Source organism: Bombus affinis, chromosome 3 (assembly GCF_024516045.1).
Source record: "Bombus affinis isolate iyBomAffi1 chromosome 3, iyBomAffi1.2, whole genome shotgun sequence".
Classification (NCBI taxonomy): domain Eukaryota; kingdom Metazoa; phylum Arthropoda; class Insecta; order Hymenoptera; family Apidae; genus Bombus; species Bombus affinis.
In genome coordinates this window covers 8436365-8449963 of record NC_066346.1, presented here as the reverse complement: position 1 = coordinate 8449963, position 13599 = coordinate 8436365, and the positions used below count along the sequence as shown (strand labels likewise).

General features: G+C 28.8%; 5 protein-coding genes across 6 annotated transcripts in view; 3 read left to right on the top strand and 2 right to left on the bottom strand.

The window, feature by feature from the left end:
- The first annotated feature begins 120 nt into the window (after positions 1–120).
- LOC126914582 (complex I assembly factor ACAD9, mitochondrial) lies at positions 121–2488 on the top strand. The gene has a single exon (XM_050718701.1). The coding sequence runs from the start codon at positions 424–426 to the stop codon at positions 2290–2292; it is 1869 nt and encodes a 622-aa protein (XP_050574658.1). The 5' UTR covers positions 121–423; the 3' UTR covers positions 2293–2488.
- On the bottom strand, positions 2404–4713 carry LOC126914586 (programmed cell death protein 2-like). Its single transcript, XM_050718713.1, has 4 exons — positions 4269–4713; positions 3612–4042; positions 3050–3508; positions 2404–2970 (listed from the first exon to the last, which is right to left on the bottom strand). Exons 1-4 carry the CDS (start codon positions 4377–4379, stop codon positions 2706–2708), a joined length of 1266 nt encoding a protein of 421 aa, XP_050574670.1. The 5' UTR covers positions 4380–4713; the 3' UTR covers positions 2404–2705.
- A 373-nt stretch (positions 4714–5086) lies between these two features.
- On the top strand, positions 5087–9940 carry LOC126914612 (ubiquitin-conjugating enzyme E2-17 kDa). Of its 2 annotated transcripts, XM_050718772.1 has the most exons (5): positions 5087–5588; positions 5690–5829; positions 6681–6761; positions 6850–7054; positions 8480–9940. In XM_050718772.1, exons 2-5 carry the CDS (start codon positions 5786–5788, stop codon positions 8633–8635), a joined length of 486 nt encoding a protein of 161 aa, XP_050574729.1. In that variant the 5' UTR covers positions 5087–5588; positions 5690–5785; the 3' UTR covers positions 8636–9940. The 2 variants fall into 2 exon arrangements, with proteins under 2 accessions (XP_050574729.1, XP_050574730.1); XM_050718773.1 differs by lacking the exon at positions 8480–9940 and adding an exon at positions 7790–8115 and having other exon boundaries at positions 5091–5829.
- LOC126914601 (inhibitor of growth protein 1) lies at positions 9931–12037 on the bottom strand. Its single transcript, XM_050718737.1, has 3 exons — positions 11641–12037; positions 11087–11290; positions 9931–10990 (listed from the first exon to the last, which is right to left on the bottom strand). Exons 1-3 carry the CDS (start codon positions 11774–11776, stop codon positions 10413–10415), a joined length of 918 nt encoding a protein of 305 aa, XP_050574694.1. The 5' UTR covers positions 11777–12037; the 3' UTR covers positions 9931–10412.
- A 535-nt stretch (positions 12038–12572) lies between these two features.
- Positions 12573–13599, top strand: part of LOC126914608 (microtubule-associated protein Jupiter) — an 86421-nt gene continuing 85394 nt past the window's right edge. Inside the window, exon 1 of the mRNA XM_050718763.1 lies at positions 12573–12787. Coding sequence (XP_050574720.1) covers positions 12732–12787 — 56 coding nt within the window. The 5' untranslated portion in view covers positions 12573–12731. The remainder of the gene's footprint in view (positions 12788–13599) is intronic.

The following is a 13599-nucleotide window of genomic DNA, read 5'->3' as shown; positions in this document are numbered from 1 at the left end:
AAATTAAAAAATCCCCATATCGTATGAAATTTTTAATAATTCTTGTTTCTATAATATCCTATTCGTTTCAAAATTATGTCGTAATTTATAAATATTTTGTTTCTTGCTATTAAGTAGTGCATTAAAACGTGTAATGCATTAACTATAGAAGTGTTTAGCATAAAATAAACTAGTTCTAAAGTAACTAACAAGTAGCAGAAATTTCGTCTCTGTAAGTAATAATAATACAGTTTTGCACTTGCAGTTAATACCAAGATCAGTTTAATCGGTAATAACACTAAAATACATAAGAGTATACAAAGTAATGTGAATACTTCTGGTTATTGTCTAAAAAATAAAACTATTCTTCAAATAAGTCATTAATGTATATGGAGATATTTAACTCCGATTTTCTTTTGTATATTTAATATTCAAACACAGTTAATGATGCTTTCACAAAAACTATTACAAAATAGTAAAATTCTAAGTTCAAAGAGCAATTATACATTAAAGAGATATTTAAACGAAGCAACTAAACCTCCTTCAAATTACCAAGAAACCAAATTTCAGCCACTTCCAGAACAGAAACCAGAAAGAGTATCATTTCTAAGAGCTTTAATTATAGGAAAAGTTGATGATGATGTTTTCATGTATCCTGAACAAATATCTCCTAGATATGAAGATTACTTTAACTGGATAAAACCAATTGAAAGTTATATATTACATTGTACCAATAAAAATGTGGCTAAAAACGAGATGTTGAACCACCTTAGAGAACTTGGTGTGTTTCAGACACATATTGGAGAAAAATATTTTGGTTTAAGTTTATCAAAAACAGAATCATTGAAGCTAGTAGAGCTACTCAGTAATTTTCCTTGGTTGGGTACATATATGATAAAGAATCATATTCTACCAATTGATATAATTGATAAATATGGATCAGATAGTCAAAAGCTTGAATATTTTCCAAAAATTATGAGTGGTGACATAATTCCTACAATATGTGTACATGAAGGTGACTATGGTACAAATATTAATAATATTGAAACTTATGCAATGCAAGATACAAAAGATTCGTGGTTATTAAATGGTGAAAAATCATTTGTTGCGAATGGAATAAATTCAAATCTATTTTTAGTTTTTGCGAAACATATATCATATAATACAAGTAAAAGCAAACCAGGTTCATTCTCTTTATTCTTAGTCGAAAAAGATTTTGGAGATGTTTCTTGTACAAATGTAGATGATACAATTGGTAGACACGAAACACCTACTTGTACAATTAGCTTTAAAGATACAATAGTACCTAATAAAAATATTATAGGTACACCTGGTAATGCATTAGAAATATTAATGCAACATTTGAAACCTGGACGACAAAATATATCTGGTCAAGCAATTAGTATTTTACGAAACTTTTTAAATCAATTAATACCAGATGTTATACAGATGAGACACTTTGATAGAGATTTCTATAAATTTGATATAGTAAAAAGAATTTTAGGTGAAATATCATTTTCCTTATATACTATGGAAAGCATGGCATATCTTACAAGTGGAATGATAGATGACTATAAGAATATGAATGCTGATCTGGAGGAAGTTATTACTGAAAAATATTGTGCAAATAGTTGTTTGAAATGTATTCAATTAGGATTACAATTAGTGGGTGCACGAAGTTATATGAAGAATCAATCATATATAGAAGCATTTCATGATGCTATGGCTTTAACAACAATAGATATAAACAACTTGGATGGCAATATATATGCAGCAGCATCTATCTTACAATTTTTAGGACAAACAATGCATGGGCATATATATAAAAAAAGAAACGGTTTTCAATTTCCTGTTTATAATATGTTGGATAAGATATTTGATATATATGTGATAAAATTAAATGCTAGGGAATACCTTCACCCATCATTCAAATTTGCTGCTGCATATATGGAAGATGCTATAAACAGATTTAAAGATGCTATTTTAATATTATTTGAAGAGGAGGGGACAAACATTACAGAACGATTTACAGATATGCAGAGAATAACTAATATGTTAACTGAAATATATGGAATGTTTGCTAATCTGACACGTGCATCAAGGTCATATTGCATTGGCGCTAGAAATTCAGATCTTGAGAAAGATTTGGCAATTAAAATGACGTTTGTATCACATATAAAAATATGTGAAATTCAATCACAAATAAACAACACTCCAGCATTTAATGGTGATGATTTGTATTCAGGAGCAATGGATCTTGTGTATGAGAAACGTAAATATTCGTTTGTACATCCTTTAACTAGGACATTCTAAGCATTTAATTGATATAGCTTTTGTAATTTTGGAATAATTTAATTTATCTTCAATGTATATTGTGAAAAATAATTTCTCAAATTTTAAATAGTAGATGAATAAGAAAACATATTTTGATTAACGATTATGTATTTATATCTAAGTAGCAGTGTATAATAATTGTCCTTACATTACATTAAATTTAAAAGCAAAATAATGTCTCTTTTTCATGACTACCCTAACACAACATTTTAGAGAGGTATTTTCAATCAATCTTATATTATAGGAATTAGAATTTTATTTTTATACGCCATTACTACGAATTCTAATGTATACGCAAAAAGGTGGACGGTATTTTTCTACGAAAAAATGCAACTATAGTTCTAAAATTGGAAGTTCAAAATTCTATTAAATTTATTTTAATTATAGTATCACTATAATTTTTCTGCTTGAACAATAACATGTTCTTCCCTGTATAAATCTTTCGGAGACCAACAACTTCTTACACAAGTATATATTAAAACAGTTCCAAATTCAATTTGAAAATTTTTTTCAACTCGTGGTTGAAGTGTTAATTTAGAAATCAATGTAGGTAAAATTTGAACTTCAAATGTCATTTCACCTCCGCAATGTCGGCATTTCCCAACGCATCCACTGATAGGATATAATAATAACGGCGCAGAGTTATCTCGGGAATATCTAAAATATAGAAGACCACAAAAAATTTAATCTCAATATAATACGTAATTAACATTTAAAATATTATTTATGTTTTTACCGTAAAAGTTGACCAGGATTCTTTTGTATTTGAGATATGAAATTATGAAACATTTCATCTCCATGCATTGGAGTGCCTTTTTCATATTTTTCTGAGTCTGTTTCTATAGTTTTACCTTCATCTATGTCTGCTCCAGCTTTTGACGATAAATCTGGATTTCTGTATTGGTATTCTAATAGTAAATCACGTACATGTTGTGGCACATCTAGACTGCAATCTTCTTCTTCTTCGACGGAAAGAAATATTTCGACAAACGATAATTTTGTATCTGTGTTTGATTCTACTTGAATAGGAAATGGAGTTACTTCTTGTAATAAACTAATTAGATCACATTGAGGTTGAATTGGAGTATCAATACAAACAACTTCGCTTTCTTCTCCATCAATTTCAGCAGATGCTTGAGGAGAATCTAGTCTACCTACAGCACCTACTCCAACTGGAGATTCTATACTTGCTGGACTAAAATGAATTACATTTGTACAATGAATAGATAAATTTTTATAAACATCAAAGTTCTTTAGCAATTTTTGTTTTTTTTTTCATACATACATTTCATACATACCTATTTGCATTAGGATCATCAACATGTAATGCAGAAAATTCTTCTCTTATATTTTCATCTATTTCTTTTCGCAAGGAAAAATGAAAATCTGTTAAGTTATTTGGCAATAGATTATTTCCATTTTGTTCAGAATTGTCATTTAAGTTATCACCCCAATCATCTGCATCTGATAACCATGATGTTGTAGATGGTATTACTATGCTACTACTATCTAAAACATTTGGTTTCCATTCATCCTCTGATACTTGAACTCTCAAACAAGTCCAACTCTCATTTTGATTCCAACAATTTGGATTTATACATGTGAAAATATAAAGTGTTCGATGATATTTAGAGTTATCTAACGGAACATATAACTGAAGAGCTAGGAGCTGATACAGTCTGCACAGTCTACATTGTGGTAATGACAGTATATTTTTTTCATAGCAGTTCTATAAATAAAAACAACATGTTTAATTTAATTTATGATAATAATATTAAATACAATGTATAGCTTAAGGATTAACTCGAAAGTAATTAATATTATATTATTTATCGATTTAAACTGTACAATAAATACACAACATTATTCAATTATAAGAAGAAAAAGAAATAACTGAAGAGAGTTCGGAGAGACTTGAAGAACTTAAATCTGATTTAAAAAAGGAAATCACTTACTGGAAATCCACCGATCTTATTTGTCATAAAATTAATATTTGGACGATGTTTATCAGTGACATATTCGTCTTCGTATCCCAAGTACACTTTTGTCCGGTTATCACAAGCCATTAAGTTTGATTAAAATTATATTTCTTCATTGGAAGACTTCGTAATAGAATAGAGAATATTTTAATTCTCAATTTGCGGTTGTATTCAACAGTGGACAGCTGACATGTATCAGTATCGGTTCACGCGTGCGCTCTTAACAGTATCCTACGGCTCTCTTATCGATTTTTGAATACTTTATGTACAAGTAAATATTACATAAAAAAAGTCATATTTTAGTTACATAGTTTACATTTTAATAAGCCTAACATAATAACAGTATCACGAATTGTTTTAATTAAAGAGAACAAGTTAACCGACTACTAGCATAATTGAAACAATATATCTAAAGAGCATCGAGCGTGTAATTTCTATTTGTAATTTGTAAATTACACTTTGGGCTCGATAACCATTGTAGCCAATAACAATTCTTTTATCTTGAAACAATAAAATCCCCAGAAATGAAGCTTTAACATCAGGTCAAATATACATTAAAATCTGTTGTGCGATAGAGTACATTTGGAAAAAATGGAAACAATACAAATATATTATTCCTTAACAAAATAAGTTGCACATGTACAATAAAAATGCAATGTTTATTTTGAATGAGATTGCATTTGGACGTAATGAAATCCATGGATTACCATTATTCATGAAAATGTGGAATAAGCTTTTAGTAGAAGGAAAAAAAAGGGAACAATTGTTACAATGGAAAGTGTGCTTAAACTACTGAAACACCAGGATTGGTCGTAATCCGTGTTGTGCGTGACGTTTTTAGACGTTGCACGTCTATACTTGAAAAACTAATAATAAACATATACATCGTGTATCTTGTTTCTCGAAATCGATCGTTTCCTTGAAAAAGCGTGGTTAAAGTTTTAACATAGGGAGAAATAAATTAAAATTGAACAACGAATACAACAAATAAGAACTGTTGGTTGGGATGTCCGATTTTAGTTTGTGACGTCATGCGCAAAACAGTTCATGCCTCATTCCCTCCGTATATCTATCCAGCTGTCCGTGGTTTGGCAGTTCGGTGAACGATATTTTCTCAGGGTGATTACTACATAGGTTTTATGTTGGTGGCCATTCCCACAAACGACAGGTGGAAATTCAAGGTGTTAAAATATCGATAGACGATCAAGTGCCAATCGGAAACCTGTTAAGTAAAACTGATTTTGAACAACCTATAACGGTATTATACGGGTAGGGTGGCCTTCGGACTGACAAAAGGTAAAGACGTACGCAGCAGAAACAACTGGCGTTTTCTCGTATATGTGACGAAGTTGTACGAAGTAAAACGTCGTGTAGGACCTGGTTATTTCTTTTATCAGAGAAGCAGCGTTAACGTGTGCTGTTGACGGCATTGTAACGTTCTGGAATATTTATCCGTATCAACGATTTGGGAGCGACGAGCCCACTCGTGAGGGATGTCTACCCCTGCAAGAAGGAGACTAATGAGAGACTTTAAGAGGTACCGTAATTCTCAGGATTACTATGTCATCGTTTTCTGTGTCATGCAGCGCCATTGTAAATCATATTTATATTTGTATTTTGCTTCCCTCGTAACCTTTTTATATGCTTTGGATCATTGTACATTTTTCTCAAGACTCCTCAGGTTACACGACGTTCGAACGTCATTGTGGCCCGCCTTAACAAGTTATTATTAGGAGTTTATAATCATTTATTACGTTTCATTTTCACTCTTCGCCCTGATTTCTCCAAGATAGATGATAACTTAGAAAATCGTGTTTATTTCATATTCGAATGTTTAGAAAATTACGCACGATTCATGGTCTATGGTTTTGTTCATATTGCCACATTCCCTACTGATTCTTATAAATATTCATCTGATTAGTGATAATTTCTTTTTGAAATTTTTATTGTTTATGAATCGATTGTTCGGTAAATAAAATAATATCCTAAAGAATAAATGATATTTTGTAATTGAATTTAAACAGTTTTTATGTGATTCTTGTTATTTATTTTTGTCATGAGCAGTTCTTTCTTTTATTTACTTCTCAATGCAACAAAGAACACAGATATATATGTAAATGCTTGAAATTTTTTATTGTATATATATAGTATGTTATTAAAGATTGTTTTATATAAAAGGCATTGGCATGACATTGAGATCTTTAAAAAATCTAAATTTGTATTCTTTATATTAAGTAATTTCTTGAATAAAGCTATTAAAAGTTCTAATAAAAATAACTTTTACTTTAATGTTCTACAATTTCTATTCTTTAGCATACAAAACAATTATTTTTGTATCTATACATGTAGTCTTATGTATTATATATGACTTAATATCTTTATGAATAGGTTACAAGAAGACCCACCCACTGGAGTATCGGGAGCACCCACAGATAACAACATTATGATATGGAATGCAGTTATTTTTGGGTAAGAATATTTATATATATAAGCATTTTTCAGAATAATTCAAATTTATGGCAATTTATAATAACATACATCTTTATTATATTTTCAGACCTCATGATACTCCATTTGAAGATGGTACTTTCAAACTTACAATAGAATTTACAGAAGAATATCCAAACAAACCACCCACAGTGAGATTTATTAGTAAGATGTTCCACCCTAATGTGTATGCTGATGGAGGCATATGTTTGGACATATTACAGAATCGTTGGAGCCCTACTTATGATGTATCTGCTATTCTAACATCTATACAGGTATTGAAAGCATTTAATGGCACAAAATAAGTTTGAGACTAAAAATGCCTCAAATACATGTAGCTACCATTATTAATTTTATATGTATTCTATTTGTTCTCATCAATTGAAATGTTACCATAAAAACACATATTGCATGTTAAATTTCATATGATGCAATAACAAAACAGTATGCATAAGGCAGTTGTAAAATAGGTATCTGTTTTGATAAGTAACCGAGAAATGTTAATTTAATCTTTTTTTAAAGTATATTTTTATTTTTAATTTCATAATATAAAATTAAGTTTCGATACAAAAACTGCAAAATATGTTTTGCATGACAGTTACTAAATGTTTCAGATACTTCAAACAATCAGATGCTTACTGTATTATATTTATCATTAAAATAGATTATTTTACCTTTTTTCTTTTATTTTATAGAAAATCTATCAATGCCTGCTAAAATTTCATGTACTTAGATCCGTATTTTTTTCTAACGATTTTCGTATAAAAACTCGAAAAATTCGTAAGTTTTTGTCTTAACAGCGGTTGCAATTCAGCAAAGTCTGATTCATTCAAGTTGAAAGTTATTTGCATTTAACGTTAGTGTAAAATTTATGCTTATAATTTGTTTAATATACCACAAGTGTACTTCTAATCACCAATACTAAGTAAGAGTATCATTTACTTATAATTATAGCTATGCATCATTAAAAAGAAACTTTCGTATAATGAGTATGACTTATGTGGTTGCAGTCGCTGTTAAGTGACCCGAACCCGAATTCGCCTGCCAACTCAATGGCAGCACAACTGTACAAAGAGAATCGACGTGAATACGAGAAGCGAGTGAAGGCTTGTGTGGAGCAGAGTTTTACGGATTAGTCGCAGGCATTATCACAATGCTGTTGCAGCATCACCCAACCATCTACAGCTATCAAATACTGTGGAGAATGTGCAGCCTTATCAAGAAGCTAACGCTATAAATTAGCATGTTTCTTCCTAAAGCTCTATTGAACTATTACAATGTGCAACATTAGACCGAATTTTTACAATGTTGAATAATAAATTATTATAAAATTGTATATTTATTTATTTCGATATTTGATAACAAATCGATTATTTCAATATTTGATTGAAATTAGTGATATTAAAAAGAGTAGAAGACAATTTGGCGGTTTTTGTCTCTGTAGTACTAAGCAAAGTCTTTCACAAGGATAGAACTATATCTCAATTAAATTGCAGTACTTCATATAGTACATAAATTCACTTATACATATATACACACATGTAAGTGTGTATATATTTATATATATACACATACACTATACATAATAAATACATAACTTTACTTTATAGTTTTATGGTTTTCTTTAAAATTTTGTGCTGTTTATGTTTAGAATAAACTTATGTTATGTAATAACAAAGTCTATAAAATATTTGTTACAGTCCCTTTTGGATGAACCAAATCCAAATTCTCCAGCAAATTCATTAGCTGCACAATTATATCAAGAAAATAAGCGGGAATATGAGAAGAGAGTAGCTACTGTTGTTGAACAATCTTGGTTGAATTTTCAAGAAAGTCACACAGAAGATATTCGCTGACATTAAGTATGGTTCATTCAGTATTTTTCATGAAGTTTATTTGATGCTCCTAATTTTAATTTTTTAGAAATTCATGACCTGAAATATTTTTTTTTTTTTGTGCTATCAAAACAAGATATTAAATCCTCCACTGTTCTACAGAATTTTTTTATGTATCCAAGTTAAAAGTGTCATGTAGTTCTATAAGATAGGAATAAAGGAAGATTTATTTAGTATTGATTGTGTTTCAAACATTTAAAAAATGTAGAGCATTGGAGTGATATGGAAAAGTACTGTGCATTATGTGATGTTTATCTATAAATATAAATAAAATATGTATCCCATTTTGCTCATCATAATTAGGGTTTAGGAGCCCACACAACAAAATGATAGAAATAAAAATGTATAAGTTTTTATATATGTATAATATATATATATATATATATATATATATATATATATATATATATATAATATATATTATATAATTACCAATTTTGTAAGATTAATTTACATTGTAACTAACAGTTATACGTAAATATAAGATCATCATATAATAATTTCAGAACAAATAAATTAAATTACTAATATATCCTAAGAAAGATGGAAAATAACTTTTGTTTTAATTATTATTACAAATGTATAAATAATATAGTATAAAGTTAAAACCGGTAATCATTCTAAATGATAACTATTAATAATTACTTGTAATTTCCTAATAAAGTTGAAACATTATTCATAACAATATGTATTAGTCTCCTACCACCAATAGCAGAAGGGGAGAGGTAAAAAAGATCAAACATAATTAAAAATTATTAAATTTAATAAAAACATTAAAATTGTTTTTTATAAACACATCCAATAAAAAAAATTTTTCTATAGTTATACAAAGCATGTAAATTGTTTTTACAAAACAACTTGCTTTGCCTATATTCGAGCTTCTACTCAGCTATGAAAAATTATAGCTTATTAAATATATTACATATTATGTATCAAAGAGAATTCATGCTTTAAAAACATCATATGTACATCAGGGAGAATTCATATGTACAAAGTAAATTATCGTCAGTAAAGAAAATGACATATAAAACGATATTGTACATATAATTCTTGTCTAGAGATTCTGCAATCTTCATTTATACATGTAAATTTTATAGATCATAGTAACCATAAGAATTTATGTTACTTATATGTATAAATATACATTTTGCAAATAATACAACAAAATTTTATAAGTGTAACTTAATACATAGTGAATTAATGGTAGTTAACAATAAAATTTTATGTATCATAATATGAATCGATTAAAAAAGATATTGATCTTAAGTTATTTTATTTATGACACAATTAATTTATATTACAAAAGTTACTTTCTGTCTTTTAATACTGCTATTGTAATTTGAACGTGAAATATATATTTTAGATATTTATCATTGATCTGTATGGTATTTATATACTATACATATATTGCTTAATGTGTGTAGAAGCCCACTAAGCTTTCCACTTCGAACAAGTATGAAGCATAATATTTAAAACATACTTTACAGCACTCAAAATTTCTATTTTACTCTAATTATTTACTGCTGTTACAGTATTTACAATAGCAAATATTTTACAAATATAATTTATCTGCTGCTGTAAGTAAACTATTGATAGACCCATTTCACTGGTTGCCACAAGTCGCTCTGTTTAATAAGATTTTAAGAAGCACTTAATATTACAAGGTATATCTTAAAAGCTGTCTTTAATTTGAATTAAGTCTTCCAATGTATTTATATTGTTCACTAACCTTCTCCTGCTACGATTTCTCTTCTTTTTCTTTATTATACCTTTCTAATTCTTTTAAAAATTGTGCTTTGGGTTTCATAACATTTGGCCTGTCCCCTCTACATTTTGGACAGAACCACTTGCCTTTGGGCTTGGTACTTAATGAAACACACGAAAAATGGAACCACTCTATAGGGCATAAATCATTGTCACATAATATCATTTCTCCATATGATATTTGATCACACAGACAATACGTTGGTTCGTCTGGGTCAATTGCAAGATCATCTTCTAGTGGTGGTGGAGTATCTTCACGATGCTGATTTTGCTGATTACCTTGTCTAGATTTCCTTTTCTTCTTTTTGCCTGTATTAGTAGTGGTTGTCTTCTTTTGATTACCATTACTTGCATTTGATAAAGAATTAGAACGTGTTTCTGTCATCACAATCATGTCCATGGTATTGGCAGATTCAACCATTGTGTCTGTCCTTGTTCTCCTGGCTCTTTTTGGTTGTCTTTCCGTATTGTTTGCATTACCAGAAGAGTTAGAATTTATATTAGCATTTGTTTCACGAACTGATTCGTTACTTTCTTGCTCCTTTCCGAAATCTGTATACAATTTAAAATACACGGAATATAAAAAATTATGCTTGGTAAATATATTCTTTCAGAAAATAAACAAAGTCAACGGAAGGAGAATCATACCCAGATTACGGTAGTCTAAGTCTAGCTGTCTAGATTTATTTTCAATGAGATCTTGAACTTGTTGAACTATTTGCAATTTCTCATCTCCTATTTCTTGTGCTGCAATTAATGCTTGTTGAACCCTTAAAAGTGCTCTTCTTTTAACTGCTAAATCTGTATCATTCTTTAACGCTTCTTGTTGTTGGTCTACCTCTCGCAAATATGCTAGGTCAAATCAGAATATAATTATTATAGAAAAGTATAACATAAAATATATGTATGAAAATTAAATTACTTTACACTATCTTGAATAATGTAGTATGGTAAAATATAAAATAATAGATCCATATTCAAATTCAATGTTTACTTTATACAGAAATGTAAATATTTTGTCATTCATGTTTCTATTATTTCTATTATTTTATATTATATTATATTATCTGAAGTACATTCATATATTATACTTCATCTAAATGTTTACGAATGTTTCAAGTTATAAAAATGGAATCTTTGTAGTAAAAACGTATCCGCGTGTACGCTACAGAAATTTATTAAAAATTGTTATTTCTAATTACTTTGACAAGTGGCATCCAGCTCACGTAGTCGGGATACATGTCTCTGTAAATCATTTGGCAAGTTTTCCACACAGTCTAAATAATTCTCGATATACGTTGCAGAATATAATGCTTCGACAACAGCTTGATTTAACATCTTTGCTCTCTTACGAATTTCCCTCGGTAGTTACAAGACATAAAAACAATCTATTTAATGACAAACTCTTAACTGTCACTGTATTAGATTTTCGAACTTGTCGCACCATTTATACAGATATCTATTATCACTTAATTTACAATTACACCAATCAAGATCGATCAAATTGTACAGAACATAAGCAACTGTTACAAGACTCTTTTTTTTAATACTCCATCTGTATTTATGACAAGGATCAAACATGGCTGCCGGTTTCTAAGTGAGTTCCACAAGTTTATATTTCAAAATACGACACAAAAACATTATACATAAATGCCAGCTATTTTACTCCAAAAAATTCCTATAAATATATTCTTCGATACACAACTTTATGTATAATATATGTACTGTAAAACGCATATATAACATTTCAAGTAACAATTTACTATAAAAAAATTGACAAGATTAGAATCTCAAAAATTCCAAGATTATAAGACGCTTTTCAATCAAAACAATTAAATATTTTAATTGTTATATGATATTTAGAAATATTCTTTTTTATGTATATTTCTAAACGTAAGTAGTGGTTATAAAGTTTGGTGATAAATCGAGTTCAGTCATCGTTAAAGTTACTATTTATATTATTTTATATTATATCGATAATTCTTAATTGTATTCATCATAAAAAAATATTTCTTAATGTATTGTATTTTTGTATGCGTAAAGGAGGTATTTAATTATAGATTATTTTTTCATGGTAAAGAATTTGTAATGTAGACGTTCATTTGACTAGCTATTCTGACGTCAAAATTTGTAGTAAGACCTACCAATCCCGTATCACAATCCTATTTGATTTCGTTCGGTAGAAGAAAGAGTCGTGTTTGGGTTCTCGTGTACCGCAAAAACTGTCTGACACGGTTGATATTCGGGGAATATTTTCGTTTACTCGTTTGAAAGATATTTCAAAATCACGAGGATGACATCGACGGGAACTTTCCAAGGGTTTAGCGATGAGAAGAAGAAGTCCAGCAAGTAAGTGACATGCTTATATTTATGGTTTATTATCTGTAGAAATATCGTATGAGAGTCGTATTGTCCTTCTGCCAGTGATGTATCGTCTATTTATTTTAAACTGCAACAGAGAAAGCAACGGTTTTCATAGTAAAAATTCATCTTTTACATTAGTAATTGCTACCAAAGACATTGACAAAATGTTCGAACATTTTTAACAGTTTAAATTTTATTATTTAATAGATTTTTTTATTATCTATGTACTTTTAAAGATTACATTTAGAAGAGACAAGGATATTTATTTATTCGATGAAATTATAAAAATAATTGAATGTGGCGTCTTGTTGGTTACTGACTTTTTTGTTATGCACGGTGCGTCAGTTTGAACCGGTCATAACCGGACAATCCATGAACCTTTTTTCGTACTGGTGATGTTTTGATGAAATCGAAATTTACGAAAATTAAAAACGTATCTTTTTGTTGTTCAATTGTTAATCATATTTCAAGAGAGTTTAATAAGTTACTTGCTATTATCAATGAAACTAATGCGATAAAATTACATATGAAATATGTATGTGTTATCTGAAGCCACATCCGTTGCGTTTAATATTACTTTATTTGAACATTTGCTTTCTTTTTATTGCATTACTATTAAAAATATAGTTGTGATCCTCATTTCTTTTTAATGTTATGTAAAATATTACTTGAAAAATATCAAAGTGTTTAATTTTTTTATTATATGAATATATGTAACTTTTTTAAAATAATGATATCATAATCTTCAATTGATTGCTGTTACGAGGATATGTCGAATTATTTATAGATACAATGCG